This window comes from Thalia democratica, chromosome 1, assembly GCF_965202585.1.
Source record: "Thalia democratica chromosome 1, ktThaDemo2.hap1.1, whole genome shotgun sequence".
NCBI classification, from domain to species: Eukaryota; Metazoa; Chordata; class Thaliacea; order Salpida; family Salpidae; genus Thalia; species Thalia democratica.
This window is the reverse complement of record NC_139165.1, coordinates 77852758-77879322: the sequence shown is the minus strand read 5'-3', so window position 1 is coordinate 77879322 and position 26565 is coordinate 77852758. Positions and strand designations below refer to the sequence as shown.

The window sequence follows — 26565 nt, the reverse complement described above, 5'->3', positions numbered from 1 at the left end:
TAAATAGATTGTAGTTCTAAAAAGTTTGTCATAGTAATTTATAGTTTTGTATATGCTATTATTTCTTGTTTTGTTTTATATAAAAGATTCATCACTTAAAACTGTCTGTCTGATTTATATAAAGTAACCTAGAGTAGCTTTAAGTGTTTATTATATATTTTCCACTGATAATTACAAACTAGCACTTATAAATAAGTTATAGTACTATGTCCCACTTAGAGAATATTAATGATAAGTTGCCTGCAGCGGGTCCTGAAAATAAGCCTGTTAGAAGGTCACCCCGCTTGCAGGAAAAGTCTGAAAATAAAGGTCAGGTTGACTATCTGCCCACAGTAAGTCACCCTGACCAAACTGAGGCTTTAGATGTTGGGTCACCAACATCGGTAGCCCACAAACTTTAAATTTTTTATGAGTTTTAAGTTTTATGTTAAAACATGTAAAAGAACTATGAAAAAGTGTCAAGTACTTATTACTACTTTTTTATAATGTGACTGTTCAAAAGACAATGGATATCTTTACAAAATATACTGATTTACTAAGATACTGCAACTGCATATAGTATTAACACTGTCCATACAAAATTCAGTAATAGTATATTTTTATTTCTGTTAACTAACTACATATAATAAAACTGACATGTGTAAGGGAGCTATAGCTTTTTTAATTTCTATAAAGGGGGCCATTTGAAAAAAAGTTTGGGAAACCCTGTACTATACTATAAAATATACAAAATGTTCATGAACAATAATTAGAAAATAATTTTCTAAGAGAGGAAAGTACACAAAACCTCTTATAAAGTTAAGGCAATAATATAAGCTAATAAAAGGCTAATAATAAATGGTAAGCAAAATAAGAAAATAAAGCATTTTTTTGCTAAAATACACATACTTCACAAATTTAGTTGTCTATTTACTCATTTATAAAAACTAAACTCACCGTCTAACAAATAATTTTTTAATTTTCAAACATGACTTCGAAAATCAATACAGGTGTATAAGCAGGTTAATATAAGTAGAACAAAAATAGTGATAATCTTGTGCTTTAATTGGTGTAACTTTTCTACGATTAAAAACTAAAATGTTAACTTTGAGAATGAATTTTCTTAGCTGTGTGGCAACTCTGTTTAAAACTTTTCTCATTTTCATTCTGAGATGTATTTGTTGTTAATTCACCTATCAGTCCTGATATATTTTTTACTACATCTTAATATGAATCCAGTAAATGCATGATTATATTTGTTAAATGAAATTTATATCCATTAACCAAAACTTTCATTGTTTTGTTTTTAGTTCACCAATAACTGTTAAGTAAATTTGCTATTTTTTTTATACAGGATAGTTATAAAACCTGGAATCCTGGAATAACATGGAGTTTAGCAATTTAGCAAAAAGAAAAACCTGGATTTTGAGAAATTTTTGAAATAAAAATCTACTAAAAAACCTTGAATATTAAACAATTTTTACATGTAAACCAATGAAATTTTGACTAAATACTAAAAAATTATCATCAAAATTTTTTTTTTGGTTTTTTAAGTTTTTATTTATTATAAAACTCATTTAAAGTAGTATTACTACAACAATTCTCATAAATTTTAAATTATTTAAGATAGTTTTTACCTTAAATTTAGTTTTATACCAAAAATGTACAATAAAAGTTGTACTTTTAAAAACGTGAAATAAGTTCAGAAAAGCTAGAAAAGTTTTTCAAAAAATCTTTGGTAACTCAATATATAAATTTATTTTACTCACATCTTTTTAACAAAATATAAAACAACTATATTACTTGTATACATTTTACAAATCTTATTATCTTAAAAAGTACTCATATTGTAATTTTAGATATATTTTATTAGTTATTTCATATGGTTAAAGTACTGTGATTTTTTAAACTTTTATATTTTAGATGTCTTAAAAATGCATCACTTATTTAGTTAGTGTTATTTATTTATAAAAAAAATCTAATGATAATTCACATAATTTTTAGTTTAAAATTAGACTATATCAAAAAGTATGTGTTAATTAGTTTACATTGTTTCAGGTGATAAATATAAAAATGGCAAACCAAAACGAAACTGAAGTTGCTGGGTTTGTTTATTATGTTTTAATTTTTTTGGTTTGTAACTTCTAAAACTCTTGCCTATATTTAAATTTTTTGCAATAGTTGATAAATAAAAAGTAAACTAAAGTTTTTAAAGTCTTGGTCAAGTAAAAATTAACCTTTTATAATTTATTAGTTTACTTTTCCTTATAATAATTAAAATTTAAGTATAAATTTAGGAATTTCTTACTAAACAAGAACTGTAGAGAAAATATGTTTTATTAAATCAATACTTGAATACTTGGTGCTTTCTATTTGAAATATTTTTAAACTATTCAAAAAGATATATACACAAATATAGTAGTAATATTTAACTTAATTACATATTCATTCAACATTTTACCGAATGTATTTATGTAAAAAACCTGTTTCAAGTTTTCAACATTAGTAAATAAGAAAGCTGCATTCAAACAATCTTTTTTTATGGATTTGTACTTCCTTAAAAACCATTTAGAAGAATAAATGTTTTTATATCTGCCTTTTCCAGAACTAATTTTCAAAATTTATCATTATTCTTAATTAGAAAAAAAACTTTACTCTTAACATACAGTAAGAGTTATTAATGTAAATTCATATCATTGAACTACATAGTTATATAACAAAATTTTTAAGTAAAGTAAAATAGTTTCTGATATGTTCAAAAAATAACTTCAAGATGATGTAAGTGCTTAAAATTCCTGTTTATACTAATTTCTATTATAAATGATTTTTTCAACTTGCTACAAATAATCAAAGATAAATTTATTTAAATCTTTGATAAACGACTCATATTTTCAGTAACATTAATTTGTACAAAAAGCTAAAGCTAAAATGAAATTGTCTTACATTAACATTATAACTTTTTATGAACAAACTTTGAAACTGACAATTTGAAAGTTGTGTCAGGTCTCTTTTCATATTAGTTATTAATTTTAAATCTTTCTAATTTTTTAAGTATTTTTTACTCCTTTTTACTCAGAGACGGCAAGATGTCGAAGAACGCGCTGAAGAAGCTGAAGGCGGCGGAGAAGAAGGCCGCGAAGAAGGCGGACAAGCAGAAGAAGCAGCAGGACGTGCAAGCCGAGCAGCAGCAGCAAGACGAGGGACCCGACGTCAGCCAGGGCAAGTACGGGGTGATGAAGATGGTTCAGTCGACTGAGAAAGCAGGTTTCTTGAATTTTCTTTATTTGTTTTTAAATTGATTTGTATTTTGAAGTTTGTTCCAGTTTTATATAGTGTTTAGATTTGATTAAATTATGTTAACTGTAAAGTCCAAAACTAATTTTATTACAAATTTGCTACTTTGTAAAATAATTTTTACTAGTTTTTCTAGATTAATAACTTGAACCTTGTTTTTGGTTCTTGCAAAAGGTAGATAATATTATATTGCTTGAACTATTAGATAATATTATAGCGTCTATGTTAATATAACTATCAAAGAATATCAACTTTCGTATATGTTTAATTATACTAAAAAAATTTCAACAGCGATGGTAGCGACGCCGGTGCGCCAGCTGACCGCCTCCATGGAAGGGGACGAGGTAAGAGTGAGGGGCAGGTTCCACCAGGTGCGCGCCGTCGGCAGCAAGCAGTCGTTCATGGTGGTGAGGGACCAGCAGTACACGGTGCAGTGCGTGCTGAGCGTGAGCGAGACCGTCTCCAAGCAGATGGTCAAGTTCTGCAACAAGTCAGTTTTCTCATATTTAAATCTCATACAATGTTAAATTTGTTAGCTTTTTCTAATTTTGGTGGTTTAACTGTATATGTTTAACTGTATACTGATGTTTAACTTTATTCTGTAAAACTTCTTTTAGGATATTTTTATAATTTTTCTTTATAATTCAATATGATCATATGGTTATTATATTTCTTTCTCAAGAAGTTTTTATGTGACTATTATTTACAGATACCCTAAAATGTTAGTTTAAAAATAAAGATTTTGGCGTAAATAACTTGGTAGGTTTCGTTCGTGGTGTGATTGTGTTAATTTTTCTCATACACAAGTTTTAAAATCGTATGGGTTAAAGATCTCAACTCATTTGTTTTTAATTAGAGAGGTAAACTAATATAAGTCTTTTCAACAATTTGTCACTAGGTTACGCTGTTTCACTAAACAAGTCTTATCAGAGCTTGTCAGTGACAATGATTTTTCTCACATATAGTCTAATTAGTTAGTTTTGTGATTTTTCACTTTAAATTTTTCTGTTTAATTTCATTTAAAGTTTGATTTGTTTTTTAAAAATCTGTAAAGCTTTAACTTTTATGATTATAATTGTTATATTTAAATTCAATACGTGTGTATGTAAACTATAATTTCAGATAGCTATGTTAGTATAAAAATAAAGATTTTGGTGTTATTGTAAATACTTCAATAAAAGTTACTTTTGTAAAAAGTTTTACTATTTTAAAACTTATTTTGTTGGTATTTTTTATTCATATATAAATTTGTTTGTAGATCTGTAACAAAGGAGTCAATTGTCGATGTCACTGGTGTTGTTACGAAAACTGCAGAAAAAGTGAAAGGTTGTTCACAAAAAGACGTTGAACTTCAAGTTAAAACTGTTAGTATACAAATTACATTGTTTTTTGTACAATACTTAGGTTTTTAGCAACTTACATAAGATTGATAACTTTTTTATCTAATAAGAGTTTATTAACTTTTTTAAGTATATTATTATTATACCAAATAGCTTATATCTATACAAAAATTTCTGTAAAAGCTGTAATCATAAAATAAACTTATTTTAATATTTTGATTAAATCAAGGCAGCTAAATCTTTAAGCATGCTTCTTCAGCTTTTTAAAATTAAGTTAAACGATTCATCATTTTAAAACTATGATTAAACTGGTCTCTTAAAATATTTAGGTGAGTAGCAAAAATTACTTCTTTTAGAATGATTATCAACAAAACTGTTTTTTTTTCCAGTTGTTCGTCGTGTCGATGGCGGCGCCCAAGCTGCCGTTCTCGATCGAGGACGCGTCCAGGCCGGAAATCGAGGACGGCGAGGAGGGGCAGACCGGGCCGAGGGTGACCCAGGACACCAGGCTCAACAACCGCGTCATCGATTTGAGGGTCGGTATTTGTTTGAGAAAGTATTTTATGATGTTGTCAAACCAAGTGTTTGATCAAATTCAACGTATAGATTTTTTTGTGGAAGTTGTTTAGGCTCTAACTCTTTTAAAAATTGTACAATCCAAAATGGTATTAAATTTATTATTGCTTATTTTGTTATGATGAAAAACAAGCATGATTATTTAATTTAAAATATTTTATTCTAAATGAAAGTCATAAAAACATAATAAAAATAAATTTTAGAGCAATTAACTAAAATTTATGAGTTGCCTTATAGTAAGAATAAAAAAAATCAACCTTAAAAATATTATCCAAAATAGTACCATGTCTAATTCACAATACATCAATAACTTGAAAATTAAATTTACGTTCATTTATACCTTTACATCTTACTTTTAGCTAAATTTTCACTCACTACAAAAAAAAACATCTGAGTCATCAATGCTTTTTCAACAGACGCCAACCAAGCAGGCCATATTCGAGCTGCAGGGCGGAGTGTGCTACCTGTTCAGGCAGTACTTCAGGCAGCAGGGTTTCAGGGAAATTCAAGCGCCCAAGCTCATCAGCGCCGCCAGCGAGGGAGGAGCGAACGTTTTCAAGGTTTTTTTTGTGTAATGTTGTTTTTTATTAGTTTTTTCATGTTTGAAAATTTAACTTAAAACTTTCATTAGTTTCACATACAAGTGCAAAAATGATAATTAAAATTTAAATAAAAGTAGTTTTCGTTTTGGTAAATTTTATGTATATTTAGAACTGTTATTCAATTGCTACTTCGGCGCATAGCTAGTTTATTAATTTTTTACCATTTAACTCAGGAGAAAAATTTACCTAAATTGTTATTTCACAGTACTGCGAAATGGTATTTTATCTTTACATCTTTTATTTAAACTCACTTACACATCTGAGTATGGTAGATATTGTGGTTGTTAAAGTTATTTTATAATAACACCAAAAAAAAATAATACCAGCTGGGATACTTTGGAAAAGACGCGTTCCTGGCTCAGTCACCTCAGCTGTACAAGCAGATGGCCATCGCCGCCGACTTCAAAAGAGTATTTCACACCGGACCCGGTTAGTTGCTGTTTTGATTGTGTTTGTTTAATTAATTAACAAGACGTTCTTTTAATAATTTGTAACTTGGTATGGTTTTAGATTTTTTTGAATTTGTAGTAATTATTTTGATAAAAAAAAGTTTTAGTTTACAATAAACTTTTCTAGTTCATTTTAACATAGTTAATTTATCATTTGCAAGTTGGTATTTTTATAAAATACATAGAAAAGAATAAAACATATTTTCGCTTATCAAATATCGTTCATTTTTTACATTTTGAAGATAGTTTGAGCGTCATATAAACATTTGTCCTGTTCTGTTAATTGTAGTTACTCAAACCCAAAGAGTACAGGGGTGTAGTTTTGGTTTTCCACAGCATAAGTTGTGGAATTCAAAGCTTTAATGTTTGTTACATTCTCAAAGTAGCAACAAAATTTTCAGGCTTTAAAACCTAAATACATAAAATTACCAAAAAAAATTAACGAGCCTTGTATATAAAATACAATACTTAAATCTGTCCAGGTTATTTTCAGATTATTTTTCGTGTCATAAGATGAACAAAGAATCGAATGATTCTAATTTTTTTAGCACATTAAAGGTTCATAGCGTTTTTAAAAGTTAAACCAATAAACTTAAATTAATGAAAAATAGCTGGGATAAAAAATCAATAGACTTTTTTTTATTAAATAGGTTATAGTTATACTATTCTTAACCGCATAAGCAGTATGTTATTTTATTTTTACATTACTTCATAGTAATTCGTTATAGAATGTTTGCTTGAAAAAAAAAACTCCTCACTAAGTTTGAAAGTTCTGCACAGTTTATTTGTTAAACAAAATGAAAGTTTTCTAACTCAGGTAAATTTATTTTGAGTTATTAATCGATATGGTTTTTTTAAAGTTACTATCAAAAACTCTAGTAAAGTATGGCGTGGAAATGTTTTCTACAAGCTATTCTGTATGCAAAAAACTGTAGCTCACAGAAAACTTCGCTTTGTTATGTTTTTTTTTTGTAAAAATATGTTAATTAGTATAAAATATCCAACATTTATTATTTTTAAACTAATGTTTTTAGTAAGTAAATTGGAATTAATATTAAAATGTAATAATGATTCCTTTTTACAAAAAAAAAATCAATGTCTTAATGACACTTTATACATAATGTATATGGCAAATAAACATTGTTTACTATACATATATCTGTTTTAACAATTTCCCAATTAAGCTTGTCCATCTAATTCTCTAGAGAATTTTTAACTCAACTGACTGAGTTATTCAAAAGGCCATTGCTTGAGCTGATCAATAATTTTCTATTAGTTCTACGTTTGTCGGAATTAGATGATTGATAGTTAAGAAAATAAAGACCAGATTGAATATTCATATATCTTTCAAACAATTTTTTCTGTTCAATTAGTCTGTAATAAACTCGTATAGTTTGTTTTACACTCTTACGAGATAAAACTTTAAAAAAATACAAGTTTTGACTTTTTTTACAATTGCAAAACATTCTCAAGCGTTTTAAAACCATTTTTTAGTTAACATTTTATGAAATTTACGTTTATACTTTGTTCGCCTTGGTCCTCTGGTTAAAAAGTTGTTTGAAAAACTATATACAAGTTTTGTATCCTACTAATTTTTTTTCAGTGTTCAGAGCGGAGGACTCGAACACCCACCGTCACCTGTGCGAGTTCGTCGGCCTCGACTTGGAAATGCAAATAGAATACCACTACCACGAGGCGCTCGAAGTCATCGGAAACCTCTTCATTCACATTTTCAAGGGGCTACAAAAGGAGTTGGTTTTGTTTGAAAAAATACGGTTTTTTTTGTTGTTGTAGCATAAAATAAATACGTGAAAAATAAAATTTGTAATAAAGTAGTTTCTACTTAGCAAAATTTTGTTAATGTTTTTTATTGACTGTTTTTAAGTAATTAAGTTTTGTAAACTGAATTAATGAATAGAAGTAAGTTTTAAAATTTATAAAAAATAAAATGTAGTGTATAATTTAAAAGTGCATTTGAATTAATATATAAGTATTTTTTTCATTTTAGATGTAACAATAAGTAACTAAGTTTTTGCTTACACAACAAATCATCAACTGTAAATTTTGTGTTGCACACCTGATCTTTACATAACAACCTATCTGTAGCAAATTGCTTTTTGTTTAATACCAGAAAAGTTAATAACCAACATGGGCACTCAAATATTCACGACCATAAACAAACTCTAAATATACTTCAATACCTCATCAACGCTTTTATCATAATTGGTACTTCCCCAGGTTCCAGCCTGAGATTGACACGGTGGCCCAGCAGTACCCGGCCGACGAGTTCAAGTTTCTCGAGCCCTCGCTCATACTCCAGTTCCCCGAAGCCGTCAAGATGCTGAGGGACGTCGGCGTTGAAATGGGAGACGAGGACGATCTCAGGTTTGTTGAAAGTTTAAAAAACAACAGTATACGGGGTTGCAAGCAAACCTAACATTTTGAACGACTTTTACATGTAAAATAATGAAGTTTTGGTAAGACACGAAAAGTCCTTAATTTTTTTTTGTGTCATTTAATTTTTTTTATTTACTATAAAACACATTTAAAAATGCATAACAGTATTTTAAATACTTTTTATACTACTTCCGACAGTGATACCTTATACTTCATTTATGACCAACTATACTGAAAATTCAAAAATCCTTAGACAACCCTTTATTTAGTTAATGTTTTTATTAGATATGAAATCTGGTTAGCTACTTTTTTGAAGCATTTCTATTAGTTGAGAATATATAAACTGCTGATTTGATTGTCGTATTTAGACTGTTTTACATCACATCGTTAAAACTTCTGCTTTATTTGTTAAGTTTTTATAAAAATAGCTAACAAAGTAAAAACTTGATCATTAAACTGTATAAAGCTATACCAACCTTTGTTAGTTTCTAACCTGTTTATACAACAAATCTATTAAACAGCACACCAAACGAGAAGTTGTTGGGAAAACTGGTGAAGAAGAAGTACGGAACGGACTTCTACATACTTGACAAGTACCCGCTCGCTGTGAGGCCTTTCTACACCATGCCCGATCCCAACAACGAGGTTTGTTGTTATACTAGAAAGTTTTACTGAATATTGTATTTTAATAAGATAAACACTTGTTGTTTATTGTCATAAATGTTTTAATGATGCCTGATCGTAACAACGAGGTTAATTTCTTAAATATTTCAAGATTTTATTATTTATGTATTGAGTTTTTGATCTTAATCAAATAAAAAAATACGCAGTTCTTCATTTAACCCATGTTTAAAGCCTTACAATTTTAGTTATTTCGTAAATAATGAAGAGCTATTTTTTTAAAAGAGATAACAAATTATTATTATAAAAATATTTAAACTAGTTTACTTAACCTACTAGCTTTGTCTTTAACATCCTACATTAATGCTATTGATTTGTAAAGTTAAAAATCTCATTGAAAACTGTTCTGCAGATACTACTTTAAATTAATTAGAAATTACTATCAGTTGTTTAAATAATTCTAGCTGCTGTTACCTTATTTTGTAGTTTCGTGTTGAAAAATTTAATCATTGAGTTTAATTATTGATTTGATAACTAATCTTAACTTATTAAATTGTTGTGTTATGATATATGCCATGTACAACAAGTATAAAAGTAAAAACTCTCACCTAAAGCTAAAATAACTGTTAAAAGTTATAAAGTTTATTATATTCAATTAATTAAAATTTTTTTCAATAATTTTAGTTAAATGTGTAAATTGTTATAATTTTATATTTCATTGAAAAAGTTTTAATAATTGACCACTTGTTGTTCAAGCACCTGTTTCAAGTGCTTGCATGAAGCGTATTGCAACAAAATATTTATTGAACGTTTATAGTTATAATATTTATTGAACGCATTTCATATTAAAATTACATTGGCAACTAAGCGACTTATTTAAACTTTTTTTGTTAAGATTTAAAATTTAATTTACTAATTTTAATTAAGTTTTTACTTTTTGAGTGTACGTACTTCTAAGCTATGTCACCTCACAGACTAAATGCACAAATAATCAATAAAAAGTTATTTTTATATTTAGTTAAGAAAAATTCTATAAGTCTCTCAAAAGTAATGACACAAAATCTTTTATTGATGAATTTAATTACTAATCAAAACTTTTATAAACTAGAATTTATTTTCCACACCGACTATACCACTTTACAGATTTCATTTTTAACTACTAAGACTAAATGAAAATAAAACAGCTTTGAAGCAACATTTTTTTACCAGTAAAGACAAAAAATAACAATTTAATAAAAAATTACCCAAATTTATTCAAAAATAAATTTCTAAAATTTTTTTATAGAAATGGTCGAACTCGTATGACATGTTCATGCGTGGCGAGGAGATACTCTCGGGAGCTCAGCGAATCCACGACCCGGATTTCCTGACTGAAAGGGCCAAGCACCACGGTATCGATCTGAAGACCATAGAGGCGTACATCGACTCGTTCAAGTACGGCTGCCCACCCCACGCCGGTGGTGGTATCGGTTGGTTATTGTGTATTTACAAAAAAGAGTTACTTAAATATAAACTTAACTTTTAAATAATTTACTGTTAACATAAACAAATATTTAAAAGATTTATAAAACTATTATTTTATCTGTAAAATAGGAAACTTTAAAAAATAAATTTTTAGTTAGTTTACGCAACACTATGTATTTAATATGTCATTTTCTCTACTTTAGAGAACAACGCGAAGTTTTTTTTACGGAAACCTATGTGAAATTCAAAATATTAACTTTAATCGACCAATATAAACTAAAAATAAAAATTTTTACGAGTATAGTATTTACTCAAAACTTGTAGAAATCCGAGCTTAAAATAAGTGAATCAGATGTTTAAGCCAAACTATAGTAGCTAGTTTGAGTATTCTATTCTATTTTGCCTTTTTAGTCAAAGGACTTTAAGTTAAAGTAGATTAAGAAACAAAATTTTATAGTTAAGTATTATTACGACATTTGCTTCAAAACAAATGCATAATCAACAATTTTTCTTAAAGACTAATTAGTTATTTCATCCTTTTTGGTACTATATTATTTCAATTGATTTATATGGAAAAAAACTAAAACTGATTAAACAAAAAAAACTTTTTAGGTTTATAAAAATAAATAAAAACTCTTCACCACTTTTTCTTAAACCACTTTTTTTTAAAGTTATTTCTAGATACAATTTTTATAAAACATCGAAAAATTATTCAAAACTCCGATATTTAAACAGGATTGGAGAGAGTGACCATGTTGTACTTGGGACTGACCAACATCAGAAGCGCGTCACTGTTCCCTCGCGACCCCAAACGACTCGCTCCCTAGAAACACACATCTCAATATTATGTAGCTTTGGTGTTATTATCGTATAGTGCATTTAACTTTAGACTAACTTGTAAGCAGACAGAAGTTTTTTTGTCTCGTAAAATTATTATTGAAATTTTTTTTTTGTGATGCTTATGTATCGTTTAATAAAAATTTTGTCTGACTAAAGTACTACTTAATCAGTTGTTGTAAATAATGCTTAAAACGTATGTATTTAAATTAAGTACAGACTAAAGTAAGATAATGTTATCACTAAGTACACTAAGTGTTCTGTCATCAGCTAGTAACTTTTAGTTAAAAGTGCAATGTTTATTATATGTACAATAATTAACATAAAAACATAACAATATTGTTATTTTGGAAAATTATAAACTTAATTTTACTAACTATTTACAAAAAAAAGTTTCTGACGCAAAAAACTAATATTAGTTGTATAGTTTAATAAAATTACTTACAAATTTTTAGTAGTATCTAAAAAATCTTAGTCAAGGACGAACAATATATTAAAAAATAATTATATTAACAATTTAAAAAGTTTATGGTAACAATATTTGTTGATTTAACTAGTATAAAAAATAGTAAACTCATATTATCACCAATTTTCAACTCCAGTTATTTTAAGGTTTAAGCAAATCTTCAGCAAAAGTCGTCCATTTATTATTAAAATGATTTGTCACACAATTAAAAACTATCAAAAATGACTAAAACAACTCAAGGGCATATGGGGTCCACCTTGATTTTTTTAATTTGATCTTATTTTGTAAAGTTTATTCTAGCTATCGAAATTAAATGCTTAAAACGTTTAAAATAATTTTTGCGATATAAGCCGTCCAAGTCGGAGCTCACTAGTTTTCCGGAGCTTTCATAATTCCTAATGAAAGATTCAAACCAAAAATGCGAAAAAAGATTATTTCACTAAAAATCTATCTTCTTTATTTTTCATCAAATCTTCTTCAAATTATCACGTTAAGTCTATTACTATTTTTTAAGTATTTTTAGTGCTGATCTTTTGTTTGATTATAAAAAAAATATCAAATGTAACCACTTTTTATTTAAAATCTTTATTTTTCATATTTTTAGAAATTCTACCATTCACAGTATTTAAACTGTACATGAATCTTGAAAGTTTGAGGTCTCCAGCTCAGCAAATGAAGGATAAGTTAGAAATTTAGTGAATTTTAAAATACGGAATAAAATTGACAATAAAAAATTTGCGGTCCATACATTTGTTTCATAAGTTATTTACAAAAATTCTTATAACTTAAAAGTTAGTAAAGTATATAAGTCCATAAAAAACTGGTTTGAAGTTTATATTCATAAGTTCCATATTTTAAGTCGTCGATTGTTTTTGTGAAAAATAAAAGTTGGAACCCCCGCCTAATGGCAAATGCAAATTTATCGTAAAATGAAGTTTAAAACAAGCTAAAAACTTTTTTCAAGTTCTAGCTTTAATGATAATAAAAGAATGTTTTAAATTGAAAAAGTACATTGCAAATTGAAAAACAAAAACTGTTCATCTTATTAGTCATAAATACAGGGTTGCCACTTTACCTGGAAACCTGGAACTTGTCAATTAAGGTTAAAAATCCTGGAATTTGAGAAATTTTGAAAAGAAACCTAGAATTTTGATCAAAAATCACTAAAAAAATCTAAAATTTTCACATGTTCAGTAGTAAAATTTCGATTTGACTTAAAAATCTGTCATTTAAATAAAAGATATTTGTCATCATCAATAATTCTTTTTATTAAAACACATATTTAAAGTAGCTTTACAGTATCTTTTCAATGTTTTTAAACTTTTTAAAACAGTTTCTTACCTTAAACTTCTTCAAACTAAAAATATACCCAAAAGTGTGTACTTTTATGAATCTGGAAGAAATTTTGAAAACTTGGAAAAAGATTTGAAAAAACGAGTGGCAATCCAAGGGTTGCTATAAGGTCAAAAAAAGTCAGGAAAAATTAAAATAAATGACAAAAGTCAGATTTGTCACGTTAAATTTACAAACTTACTTATTTTCCAAAGCCTTAAAATGGTAAGAATTAATTAAAAATCCTTCAATGTCAGAAAAAATTCCAAATTTTTCATAGAAATTAACAAAATTATTTAGTTTCCAATGCCTTCATCTGGTATAAATTAATAAAATTTCCTTTGTAAAACTGATAAATTTTCTATTAACATATTGAACAAGTACCCTAATTGAACAAGCAGATTTGGTAAGCTTTTTAGTAATGATGATCTGTAGCAAGGACACTTTCATAGTGAAACTTAGATTTATACACAAAAGTTTAAATGCAAGTGGTGTGCATGTACTATGTAGCTATAAAATATTGGAAAAAAATCAATCACTGTACATATAAATAGAGCTGGACATAGGAATAAAAGGCCAGTAGTTAACCGAATCCAATAATTTTTCTATAGTGCTGGATCAAGCTCCAGTGGGGTAATTGGTGAGAGCAGCGGCAGAGTAACAAGCTGTGAGAGCAGTGATGTAAGCCCATCAAAAGGTTTGGTAAGTAAGTTACAAACCACAACCGCTGAAAATTTATGGGCATTACTGTCAAGCACAATTACTCAGCTAGTTCGTGTAACAAACTGGCGGAGCTGAACAAAAAAATGTTTCCTGACAGTGCAATAGCACAGTCATGTCAGATGGCCCGAACAAAATTATCATACATGATAAATTTTGGTCTTGGACCACATTTCGAAAACATCTTGCTGGAATAATAATGGACAAGCTGTGTTTATAAGGTAAAATACAAGTATTTTGCTGATAGAGCTGTTTATTACAAATACACCATTCATACACAAATGGTTTAAGTAATGTAATGGAAGTTTGATGATTGCATTCAGCAAAAGACTGTTGTTTTAACCTATATTGAAAGCTTTATATAGTTTCAAGTGTTAGATTATGTATTTTAGAATAAGTTTAAATTAAGAGTTTGATTTAGAAAAGTCAGGTAAATTTTGGTAAAAAGTCAGGAAAATTTTCTCAACTTGATCAGTGGCAACCATGCAACCCTGTAAATAAACCAAAACACCACCAGAAAAGTAAAACTTTTAAAGCTTTTACACTTAAATGTGAATTAGCAAGAAATTAATTGGATGGTAGTTGGTTTGTATGAAGTTTTTTTGGTAGGTGATTGTTTTGTATAACAGTATTTTTAAATGCAAACGATTAATTAATTTTTTTTTTTTTTGGAAATTGATTTAAATTTAGACTGACTAGATAGAAAAAACTGATATGGGAATAGTCTTGTTTGTATTAAAATAAACTTCTTAAAATATTGATTGTGGTTTTTAATTATTTATTCTGGTTCTTTAAAATACAATCTTTAATTTTTGTTCAATTTATAGTATCAAAATTTAGTTAAAAGCTAATGTATCTTAAAACTTTTTAAATTACCGCTTTAGCTATTTTGTGTTACACACTCGTTGATAATTGTATCTGTACTTTATTTAACTTTAGTGTAAATGTTATTCAAAATAACTAGTGTAAATGTTATGTAAATATATAAAATGTTTATCTATTGCAAAACTGAAACCAGTTTTTTTTTGTTTAAAACCATGTCTATACTAATTGTTACTTTAAACTTAAAAGCTATTATATTAAAAAGCATATAATCTCGAAAAACCTTGATTATACGATTTTATGTTTCTACACAGAATAATAATAACACAAAAGCCTAAAACGCCAATACAACCAAAAAGCTCAACATTATAATAGTTTCCAAGAGCTTGCAAATTGGTATTTGCTAACACTGCACCAGTGTATAAGCACTAAACACTTTCGTGGGTTGGAGCTGAGTGGGAAGCTTGCTGAATTTAGAGTAGAGCTTGCATTAAGATTTCCTGTTTATTGCTTGTTGTGTATTAAGCATGTAGGCGCAGAACTAGTGAGCTTCTATGCAACGATTGCAACTTGCTTAATAAGCTTGTTTTATAAAAAATAATTTAACTGTTTAAGGAATATTTGATATTTTAAAGCAAAGGTTCTGAAAGTTCTTAAAAGTTACGCATAGTAGATTGTTAAATGAAAATTAAGTTTACACTTAAATATCTACTTTTAATGTTGTAACTACTAAAGTTGGTTTATGTATTTTTTAGCTATTTTTATTTGTGTTTAATCTATTAATGCATCTTAAAACTTTTCAAATTACAGCTTTAGCTATTTATTTGTAATACACACCCGTTGATAATTGTATCTGTACTTTATTTAACTTTAGTGTAAATGTTTATCTATTGCAAAACTGAAACCAGTTTTTTTTTTTGTTCAAAACCATATGGACGTATAATAGTTACTCATTGTATCTTTTAATCTTTTAATACGACTTTTGGCAAAAAAAAAAGATAGACCAGTCACCGCGCAGCAGAGTTTGCAGAATATAACATATAGATACATATTATTTAAAAAAAAACTTGGCTGTCAGCTGATTAAAATCTGGCAATTTTACCGCATAGGAAAATCACACTTTAACTGTTTGTTTATTGTTAAAACTTTTTATTAGTTCATTAAAAAAAAAAACTTTTTTTAAATTTATTACCACTAAGTAGTCTATAAGTTATTTACTACAAAATAATATTTAGTTTTTCTTGATATGTAACGTAACGTTTACACTAACTACTACAGTAAATATTTTCTAAAAATAAAAGTGTCTAATATGCCATAAAATTGTGATTCTTGTTTAGAAAGGTAGGTGAAAACGACCGTTTAAAGTATTTTTTTATTTAAGCAACTTATAGAACTACAGTTTAAAACTTTATTTAAAACCTTTAAAATGGCATAACGTTTTTTAATTTTAGTTGACTTTGATTTTCAATTTGTACAATTAAACTTAATAAGTAAACCTGTTTAACCTCCAAGTTACTTTTCGATTACTTTGCGAAGTTTATTTAGCAACAAACATAAGTGGTACTAGCACGAAATAGGCAATCAGTTGTTTTTATAATTTCAAACTTGCCACAAAAATACTTTTTAATCACGTGCTAGCTAACAAGCCACTTCAACTTTGGCACACTGCAATTTACATGGCGGTAGCAATGCAATAGTTACCAAGCTATATGTAAGAAACAATGTTAATTTTAACTTTCAGCTTCGTATGATAAAAATTGCTATTTTTTAAATTTACTATTTTAGTATAGTGGTGAGAAAATTTTCATGTTTGCAGTCTAGATTTTATAGAAAAACTAGTTTGCAACCCAGATTAAAACAATTTTTTTTTTTGGGCCATATAACTTTAAAGATTTATACAGTAAGAACTTAAAAAAAATTAAGAAGCAAAATTTTAATAAAATAATAAATTAAACATGATTTTAATTTATAACAGTTTAGTCTTAACAATGAACGTTATTGTTTACTTGAAATAAACTTAAGAGCATAGTTTAAAATATTTTTCACCAAACAGCTCTTTTTTTTTTGTTTTGCATATGTAACTTTCAAACTAGAACTTACGTTGCGAGCCAAAATTACTGCATGTAAGGCCGGATGTGAACCCGCACGTTATCTACCCTTTACTCTAATATATGTTTAAGTTCTAGATTTAACATTCTTTACCAAGTTACTTTGTTAATTGAATAACAAACTTAATGATCAAATAATGTTAAAACTTAATTATTTAAAAGTTAATTATTATATGTATAATATTTGCTAAAACGCTTCATTTTCATTTATCTTTTGTAAAATGGTATTACTCTAGCAAAGTTTTATCATGAAACATTTTTCAACGTAGAAAGGAAACTTTTTTTTTAATAACTAAGATATCTCAGTAACATAGTTTATTAGACGCTTAATTTTTTTTTTCAAAAAGTTGTGTAACAAAACTAAGAATGCTTACACTTTACGACACAAATACTTTCGCAATAAAATAAAGGTTTGTAGTACAAAATGTTAATAAAAAACATTTATTTTTTTCTTTCGTCACAAATTTTCAGCACCTGCTGTAAATTTTGATCAGCCCTTTTCATGTAACTGTTTCCTTTTTCTTCTACCTACAAAAAAAATTATCTAGAAAAGATATCAGAACAGTTTGATAATTTTAATCATCCAGTAAATAGTTTTTTCTAGTTAAAGGTAAGACTGCCAATTTCTTTGATGATAATTTAAATACACCTTTTAAGAAAAGACTACTTACAAGCTAAACTTATTTTATGAATTATCTAACTTTTAGTTACAAAAATAAAGTTACGCTTTTAAAATTTTTGTTCTTGAAAGTTTTTTTGCGTTCTTTCTAGCAAAAAAAAATTTGAATTCTAAAACTTTTACTTTTCTTTATTCCTTAAAAACTAAGAGCTTTTAACAATTTCGTTGCCTTCCTTAAATGGTTACATGACAATTCAAAAAATAAATGTAGATCTTATCAAAATCTAGAAGCCACTTTTTTTTTTTTTGCAAAATCATAAATATTTTTAAAATTATTTTAAAACTATTTTAAAATTACTTAAAATAACTATGTTTTTTACTTTATTTAAGCCATATCTCAAAAAATATTTAATGTTTTAAAAAAAAATGGCTTGTAGATATTTATAGGAGCTACATATGTATTTTTTATATTTGATAAATATACATTACATTTTTAGCTGTTGCCCTTTCAACTTTTTTTAAGAACTTGAATTGTTGGAATTCGAATTGTCTGAATTCGAATAGTCGCACACCCTTCTTAAATAACGTTAGCAATGCTTGAACTATTATAGCCTCTAATTTATAATAATGAGTAACAATACTTTTATAAAATTGTTATCCGGAGCATAACACATTTTATTTAAATCAGAATGCTTTCTTCTAAAGTTACCTTGCATTTTGTTTGTGCGTTTTTGAGCTGAGGAAGGTTTATGAGGACGTTTTGAAACGCGCCCCAGACTCCTGTGTGAAGACACTTCGCACCTACCTGTGAGAATAAATTGTGTTTGAAAAGGATAAAATGTAATATTATTCTAAACAAGTTTTAGTTAGTTACGACAAACACAGTATTGTATTGTTGGTTCAAAAATTGTGCTTCTATTTTCGAAACAAGAACATTTATTCAATTATGTTAAACATAACATAAAATAATGTTAGAGTATATAATTCAAATTAAAAACTTCGACGATGCAGTTGCTTCACTCACTTTTTCATGAAAAAATAATTCACTAGTCACTTTACTTACATTGTATATACATACATAAGTATAAAGGTTTTTTTACTAAAAATAAGTTGTCAGATTGTCTAATTACCAAAATAACTTAGTAAAACAAAACATTTATGAATATTATATTTTGAATAGATAAATCTGTAAAAAATAAGTAATTTTGTTGAGGACGTGCAAAAGTATAAAAATAACTTAACAAGCCTAAATGTTTGTTTATTGTATTTATAAGTAAACATATTTACTAACCTGTATATCCGACAGACAGTTAATGTTTCCGTGAATAGCCAACTGCATCAGTGGTTCCCAGCTTGTATTTGCCACTTCCATAACACTGAGAGGAGTCTCCAGCGCTTTCATTATTCCACGCTGTTTAGCATTTTCTTTCCTGCAAAATTATAGTTTTTGACAAAAGCTTCTTTTTTTTGCATAGTTGATAAAGTAAAGGTTTTGTAATTCTTAAGACTGAACTTACTTCCGATTAGCTTTAAATAAAAATTACTTATTTACAGTATTTTAACTTTTTAACGCTTAAGAATAGTTGTACTTTTTATAATGTAAAAAAAAAGTTTTAATCTACTATTTTAGCTATTCATTTAATAATCAAAGCTTAATCTTTAAGTCAGTTAGATAAATACTTTTACAAATATTTTTTTTTTTTGAGATTTAGTCATAGTTGTTAATGAGTTATATAAAGATAAAAAACATATAAAACTTCTACTTTTAAACAGTAGTTTTACAAAAACTTTTTTTTTATTAACATTTACAATTTTTGAATCAAAATACTAAAGTTCAAACAATCTTAATTGAAAAAAATCTTTAATATACACTTATGAATAAGTATACTCTTATCCAGTACATAATAAAACACATAAAAAGATTGGAACATTTTACCTTATTTTGTCTTCATCCGTTTTTTCAGCCATTTTCAAAGCTTGGAAAAACTCGTTGAACGAGGAGCAGTCCTCATCGATCATCGGAATCAATTTCTCGCAACATTTGTGAAGCAACTTCAGGTTTTTCCTCACTATTTCTTCTATTCCTTCCCACTTTTTCTTTCCGTAGCTGAGCTGTCCTACCATGCAACCAAGTGCTGCCCCCTAAAAAAGTTTTTTTGGTTGAGAAACTTTTGATTATCTCCTTTTGACAACAGTTGTCTAACTATAAGTTGTCTAACTTATTTTTGTTCGTACTAAAACAAACTTTTATATTTTCTCAATGAAAGAAAACTTTGTTACTAAAAAAATGTTAATTAATGCTTATATATTTATAAACAATATTAGGAAGTTTTTTAGAGTAGTAATTTAAATTTAAGCATTGTATTGCAAAAATATAGAGTAAAACACTGTTTAAAACTTATATAAAACCTGTTAATTATGTCAAACTTACGAACCATGGAAGCAACCGCTGCTGAAACGCTTCCCCCACCTGGGGTCTCGCTTCTCTCACCGATGCTCCCAATGTACTCTTCAAGCGATTTTGACGTCATGATACCCTTTTCTTTGATTGCGTATCTTTTTAGTTATTTTTTTATTGAATAACAAGCTTTAAAGTTTCCTTTTGTATTTTTAAACTTAAATTAAAACCTACAATAAGCATTTTTTTTTTTACTAATTAAGCTGTCACTTTTTAAAATATAAATTTTTGCTTAGAGTATTTTATTACAGCTAACTCGATTATTCTTTCGTTTGGAACGAAATTTTTGTTGTAGTTCAGCCCCAGGTAGTGCCTCGCCAGCTCGACTCTGTCTTCCTCTTTCAGCACTATCAACTCGTCCCTTGTGACGTAATAATCGGCTGCTTCCAAAAGCAAGTCGAGCGGAACCATGCCGATTATTTCGGATCCGAGCAGAGGAAGATTGTACTCCTAAGTTATTACAGTTTTTTTTTGATAAACCAATAATATGCTTTAAAAGAAGAAAATTAGTTCTTTTTTCTTACTTTTTATTGTGAGGATTGTATTTATAAGTTTTAGTTACAATAAGCTTAGTTGTTTTAGGTCTAGGTTGATTCTTATTATCTAAAAGTATTGTACTTAAAGTCATGTAAATGAAAGAAAATAGACTTTTACCTTAGCGTCTTTTTTTACTTCTTCGAACACTTGATGCAGTTTTGTGACGTCACAGTCAGTGATGTTCGTGGAAACCTGACAGATACCAGATTCCTCGAGATACCAACCTATCGCTTGAACGCACTTCAGTCTTCCGCGCTGCAACAATTGTCAAATAGTTCATTTTTTATCAAAGTAGACTTTTATTTAAGTAGTTTTATAATCGCTGACGTTTTTAAATACTTCACTCGGTTGAAACTTTTGTCTTATGTTTTACTAAAAAGGAGCTATTAAAAGTCAGACTTGTAAGAAAATACACAGTTTAGTTTGTTTGAACTATTTAAAGTTTTGTATATTAACAATAATAATAATTAATTATTGTAGTGACTGTTCAAATCATCGGGTTAAGGAAACAGCTTTTACTTTCATTAACTTATTAAGTTGTCTTTATAACAACAAACCTTCCCCTCCCCCCTCCCTCTTTCCCTTATATTAAACGCAATCTTATTGGCTTGCTCCTTGGTGCACATCAGGTTGACGTTGTACGCCATCAGGAACTTCCTCGCTCCCACTGCGCTCGCCCCCCACCTCGCGATGAAAATATCCGGTCCGTAATCCGGTTTCCACTCTGCATCCTAAAATTTCATTTTTAATATTGAAATTCATACGTTACAGATTGTTATTGCATTAAAAATTTAACCAAAAAATATTCTATGCGGGAAATAACTGTTATTATATGGTTGTTTTTTCGAACCAAAAACTAAAAAAACGTTAGAAGAAATTAAACAGATTTTTAATAGTTTACTTTTAGTTTTTCTGGCAGTTTTTCGTATTCTCCCTTTCTGATGTTGGGAAGCAGTTTTCTTTTTTCCTCTTTTGCAGCGTACCCATACAAATAGACTAAAATAAATATTATATTGAAAAACTATTTTTTAACAGTACTCTACAATTTTTTGTAATTACAATTTAAAAATTTTGAATAATTTAAATTTTAGTTTCTATCTAATCGTCAAAAAGCTAGACAGCTTTTACGTTATATTCCTTATAGTTTTTATAAATTCATCACAAAATTTGTTTTAAACACCAAATAAGCGTTTATACAAACAAAGAAAACATGAAGTAAAACTCACTAGGTACGTTTAGCTCAGCTGCCAGCATTTCAGCAAACTTGTTTGCAATTTCCACGCATTCCTCCATCGTCACATTTCTGATGGGAATAAACGGACAAACGTCCATCGCTCCAAACCGAGGGTGCTCGCCTGAATAACAATTTGTTGTTGAAAACAGTTAAGTAGGATTTCCAAAGGTGGGCGATTTCGGATGTCGTCGGGCAATAACTAAGGGGACAAAAGTTAAATAGGCAATTAACTGATAAAGAGCCGATTTTTTTTACCAGGTGGGATATTATTAAGACAATTTTGGGAAACCCAGGCTTTACTAAACAGTAACTTCACATACCTCGGTGGCTGCTCATGTCGATGAGGTGGTAAGCCGTTTTCGCCGCGTTCAAAGCGCCCTGTACGACCAATTGAGGGTTTCCGACGAACGTGAAGACGGTTCGGTTGGTTGAAGCTCCCGCGTCCACGTCTAAAAGTCGGCATCCTGGCGTCGAAGAGATGCTCCTGGATATTTCCAAGATAGTCTGTTATGTTTCGTCATAGTTTAAAACAAGTTTTTAAAAGTTAAATCAAATTATTAAAAAAGTGTTTTATTGTTATCAATCTAAAGTGTTAGTTTAATCAGTTTAATTTTTTATATGACAAATACTTGGTTTGGCTTTTTGCTATAAACAGAAGCTTGTTTTAAAAATCATCAAAATAAACTTAAACAAATAGATAAACTGAACTGCGTTTTCGAACGGATTAAGCTGCTGACCGTATTTTTATATAAAGCCCAAAAGAATTGTTACTCAATTAGCTAGTTGACATTTTTAATAAAAAATTTTCTATCTTACTTCAAACACTTATACAGTCACCTCTCGCAAATCTACGTACTAGTTTGGTTACGCACCCTCGTTTTTTGAATTCTTAAAAACAAAAATTTTATAATTTTAACTTTAAAATAGTTTTTTCGTAACAATAATGAAAGGAACATAAAAAAATATTTTAGTGAGTATTTTGAAAAGTATAAATTAAAAAAGATTTTTGCATTTTTAGTTAGGAAAAGAACAAGTTAGTTAAATAAAATAATTTATTGAGTTTAAACAAAACTTTATGCCACAAATATTGTAAGGAATCGAACATTATACCTTTTTCGATATGTAGAGCAAAGGCAAATACTTCAATAGTTTTCTTGTGGAAGGCACAATGTTCGATTCCTTACAATATTTGTGGCATAAAGTTTTGTTTAAACTCAATAAATTATTTAATTTAACTAGCTTGTTCTTTTCCACCTTAGATTAAACTCGTCTTGCATAGTATTAGAGACATATTTATCTAATTCTAATACCATGTAAGACAAGTTTAATCTTAGGTGGGTAAGGAACAAAGTGGAAAAATATACATTGTATAGGTATAAAGAATTTAATTTAAAAAAAACACATATACGAAAAACTTTAATGAAAACTCCACATACATTATAAAAAAACAGCAAATATAGAAGGTATGTTTAATACCTCTCGTTTAGCTACGCACTACAATGAGCGTAGATTCGTAAAAGGTGACTGTAATTTAAATTTTTTAAGAAAGTTTAACTTTTCAGTTAAAGACTCAGATTTAATGAAAACTTTCAATAAAATAAGCATGTTAAAGAAAAATTTGACCAACTTAAACTTAAAGTGAAGCATCATATAAACTAAAAGGGTAACCTTTAGTTTTATTTCTAAATACTTAGTTTTTAGTTGTCTTTTTTACCTGAATCGTCACCGTTTCATGGTAATCTTTTTAACATGTATCGTCTATTTTTTTCATTTTTTTTTATAATAAGCAATTGAGAATAACATCTTGGTCGTCAAAACTAAAGTTAAAGTCAACGTTTCATTTTAAAGTAAGGAGTTTAGAATTAAAGTTTATTTTAGAGTTAGTAATCAAGATTTAAGGTTTTGTTTTACAACAAGGAGTCAAAAAGTTAAACGATATATACATTGTTTTTTAAAGATAAAAAATCGCTCAAAAAGTTTGGTCTGAGGACCTGGTGCATAAAAAAACCTTTCGGTTATTTATTCATACACCACATGCCTATACAATTTATTACGAGCTAAAAAAATAAATCGTTAGTTTTTACAATTTAAAACATTAAGAAATCAAAAATCAACAATATGCAAGAAAATAAATTAAACGAAAATTAACCAAGATACATGTTTACAAACTATATGTTTATAAATAACTTAAAGGTTTTATTAGAGTTGCACAAAAAGAAAGTTTAGCACCCTACCATTTAATAAAAAGCTTTATTTTTAAGCAAACTTCAACAAAGTTTTTAAAGTTTGTTAACCTAATTTTTTCTATATTTTAAATTTGAACAAAACTATTTTCAAATTATCTTACATACAAACTATATAAACCTTTATTGATTCTTAACTTACCCTTTTATAAGTACCTAACAACATAGCTAAATATAAATTTTTGATTATTAAAAGCAAAAATTAAAAAAAAAAATCTTATTTAATACAAAAACAAGTTTTTATTTACAATATTGCTGATTCATTTGTTTTACTCAAAAACAAAACTTAAATATTAGTCCGTTTTACTTCTTCAAATCTTTTTTAGCTGGTTTACCGGAAAGTATCTTTTAATTTAACAAAAATTCTTACAGTTCTTATCAAAAAAAATGATAATTAAAATAAGTCTGATCAAGTGTTTTACTAACCTTTTGATTTTTTCCTTCAGAAAAGTTAGGTACGCATTCTACGATTTTATCCATTTTAAAAGTTTAAAAAAGAAGCTGCATTGACTGAAATGATATGCAACACCTTTTCAGTTGTACAATACGAAGTAGTTAAAGTTGACACCTTTTTGTTTGTTCAACAACTACTTGACTGCATTTCAATTGCAGAACAGTATACTTTTGCAGTTTTAACGCCATTTGATAAAAATCATTAAATTTTTTATAACCTAATTGATGTTTTAAAATAAGTGCATCGCGGTTTAAAAAGTAGTCATTAAACTTTAAAAAATGAAATTTTAAGTGTTTTAATCGAAATGTGTTTTTACTAATTAAATACAATAAAGAAGAGTAAAAATTTAAAATAGTAATGAAGAACAATTGAGAAATTATTGTATTTTAGTTACTTAAAATTAAAAGTTTAGCTTTCTTTGGGCTCTTATGTATAGTTTAGTTTTATATAGAATTGTCTAAGTTAGTTATACAAAATGTCTTAAATTTCTACGGATACTAGTCCAGTTTAAACAATCTGAATAGTTTATTAAATATCATTTCGGTTTTTTCAAGGTTTTGTTAATCCTTCGAAATAAGAGTTATATGTAGTTAGGTATTACTTAAAGTACAAACAAATAACTTAAGGGACACCGTTTAAAAAGTTCGTTATTAATGTTTTTTTTTAAACTTATCAAACTGAAAAACATAAACAAACAAAAAAAGACAATAACAACCAAACCATCTTATTTTTCATATTAAGTAAGCACTCTGTTTACTGAATTTTGGACTTCAAAAATTTTCTCAGGTTTTAATACACCGTTTACACTACAAACCAGGTTTCGTTTTTATTTTGGAAAGCCAGTTTCGAAATTAAGTTTATTAAACAAGACTATAATACAGTTAAACAAATTAGAATTTTTAGTTAATTTTCTGAAACAAATAAACTCGAACACCTTGTTACAAGTTTAATTAGGTTATTTAACATAAAAGTCTAAGTTCGTATATATATATTTTTTCATTTTACTATATAAAGAAGGTAATTAAAAAAATCAAAACTTACTATATTAAAGTCACATATAAAGTAGAAAGCACTTATAAAGAATGAAAGGGGTGTATTAGTGTTTGTTGAAAATACAGTCGTAGGACATGGTGTATATATTGGTGTTTCAGTCACCAAGCTATTCACCATTTGTTTACTTTAACTACTTAAAACTATAAAAATTCATTAAAACTCAATTTATTTTTATTGGTTGCTAACTCATTACACTTTTAAATGAAGATACTATAATGTGTATGCTCTAAGCTTTTTTAATTAGTTTGTTATATTGTTCAACTTCAGTATTAAATTAAAAAAAAAACTAAAACATAGTCATTTTTTTACCATACGGTAACTAAACAATCTGGTAGCTATCAAGTTTGCACGAGGGGAAAAAATGTACGAGAGCACAAAATTGCACGAGGGCACAAAATTGCACGAAGATACTTCTGCACCAAGACACTTTTGCACGAGGGGATAAAATTGAAAGAAGATAAAATTGCACGAAGAGACATTTGCACTTTTGCACGAAAACACTTTTGCAAAGAAAATTTTCATGGAGACATTTTTGCACGGGTTGAATTTTTTCTTTTTGTTTTTATTTTATCAATTCAGTTTTTTTTTTTTACTATCATTGTTACCCCTAACCCTTTTCCTCAGTTAGTAACTAATTTTTATTTTATTTTTTTTTACTTTCACTGTTACCCCTAACCCTTACCCTCGGTTAGTAGGTTTTTTTTATTTTTAAATAGTTTGTTTTTATGATAACTTTTTTTATCTAATAACTTTTGTTAATTATTTTTATTTTTACTACCACTGTTATTCCTAACCCTTACCCTAGGTCAGTAACTTTATTTTTTTATTTTGTTTTTTTAATAATTAATATTTTATCATTTTTTTAATATTTATATATGCAAAAATATATTTTCTTTCTTTTTTTTACTTTTGTGTAAAAATGACCCTCCGTGCAAAATTGTAGCTTGTGCAAAACTGACC

At 27.7% G+C, this 26565-nt stretch overlaps 2 protein-coding genes across 2 annotated transcripts; one reads left to right on the top strand and one right to left on the bottom strand.

Moving 5' to 3' along the window:
* The first annotated feature begins 2041 nt into the window (after positions 1-2041).
* LOC145842833 (aspartate--tRNA ligase, cytoplasmic-like) lies at positions 2042-11720 on the top strand. The gene is made up of 12 exons (XM_082950316.1): positions 2042-2084; positions 3056-3243; positions 3565-3763; positions 4532-4637; positions 5003-5149; positions 5606-5749; positions 6118-6220; positions 7844-7991; positions 8479-8625; positions 9159-9282; positions 10544-10727; positions 11458-11720. Exons 1-12 carry the CDS (start codon positions 2053-2055, stop codon positions 11547-11549), a joined length of 1614 nt encoding a protein of 537 aa, XP_082806442.1. The 5' UTR covers positions 2042-2052; the 3' UTR covers positions 11550-11720.
* Positions 11721-17309: 5589 nt separating this feature from the next.
* On the bottom strand, positions 17310-24635 carry LOC145834513 (formimidoyltransferase-cyclodeaminase-like). Its single transcript, XM_082941996.1, has 12 exons — positions 24525-24635; positions 22176-22359; positions 21848-21976; positions 21523-21617; positions 21179-21352; positions 20739-20876; positions 20341-20534; positions 20062-20182; positions 19563-19768; positions 18918-19056; positions 18336-18431; positions 17310-17535 (listed from the first exon to the last, which is right to left on the bottom strand). The coding sequence occupies exons 1-12, from the start codon at positions 24576-24578 to the stop codon at positions 17449-17451; spliced, it is 1617 nt and encodes a 538-aa protein (XP_082798122.1). The 5' UTR covers positions 24579-24635; the 3' UTR covers positions 17310-17448.
* Positions 24636-26565: the final 1930 nt, after the last annotated feature.

Bases quoted from the DNA above. Each gene is read 5' to 3' on its own strand.
- LOC145842833 (XM_082950316.1), top strand. From the start codon at position 2,053: ATGGCAAACCAAAACGAAACTGAAGTTGCTGG. The intron at 3,764-4,531 runs GTCAGTTTTCTC...ATTTGTTTGTAG, and splicing joins ATGGTCAAGTTCTGCAACAA to ATCTGTAACAAAGGAGTCAA. The intron at 5,750-6,117 runs GTTTTTTTTGTG...AAATAATACCAG, and splicing joins GAGGAGCGAACGTTTTCAAG to CTGGGATACTTTGGAAAAGA.
- LOC145834513 (XM_082941996.1), bottom strand. From the start codon at position 24,578: ATGGATAAAATCGTAGAATGCGTACCTAACTTTTCTGAAGGAAAAAAT. The intron at 19,769-20,061 runs GTTCGTAAGTTT...AAACTTTTTTAG, and splicing joins CAGCAGCGGTTGCTTCCATG to GGGGCAGCACTTGGTTGCAT. The intron at 18,432-18,917 runs GTTAGTAAATAT...TTATTCTCACAG, and splicing joins ACTGTCTGTCGGATATACAG to GTAGGTGCGAAGTGTCTTCA.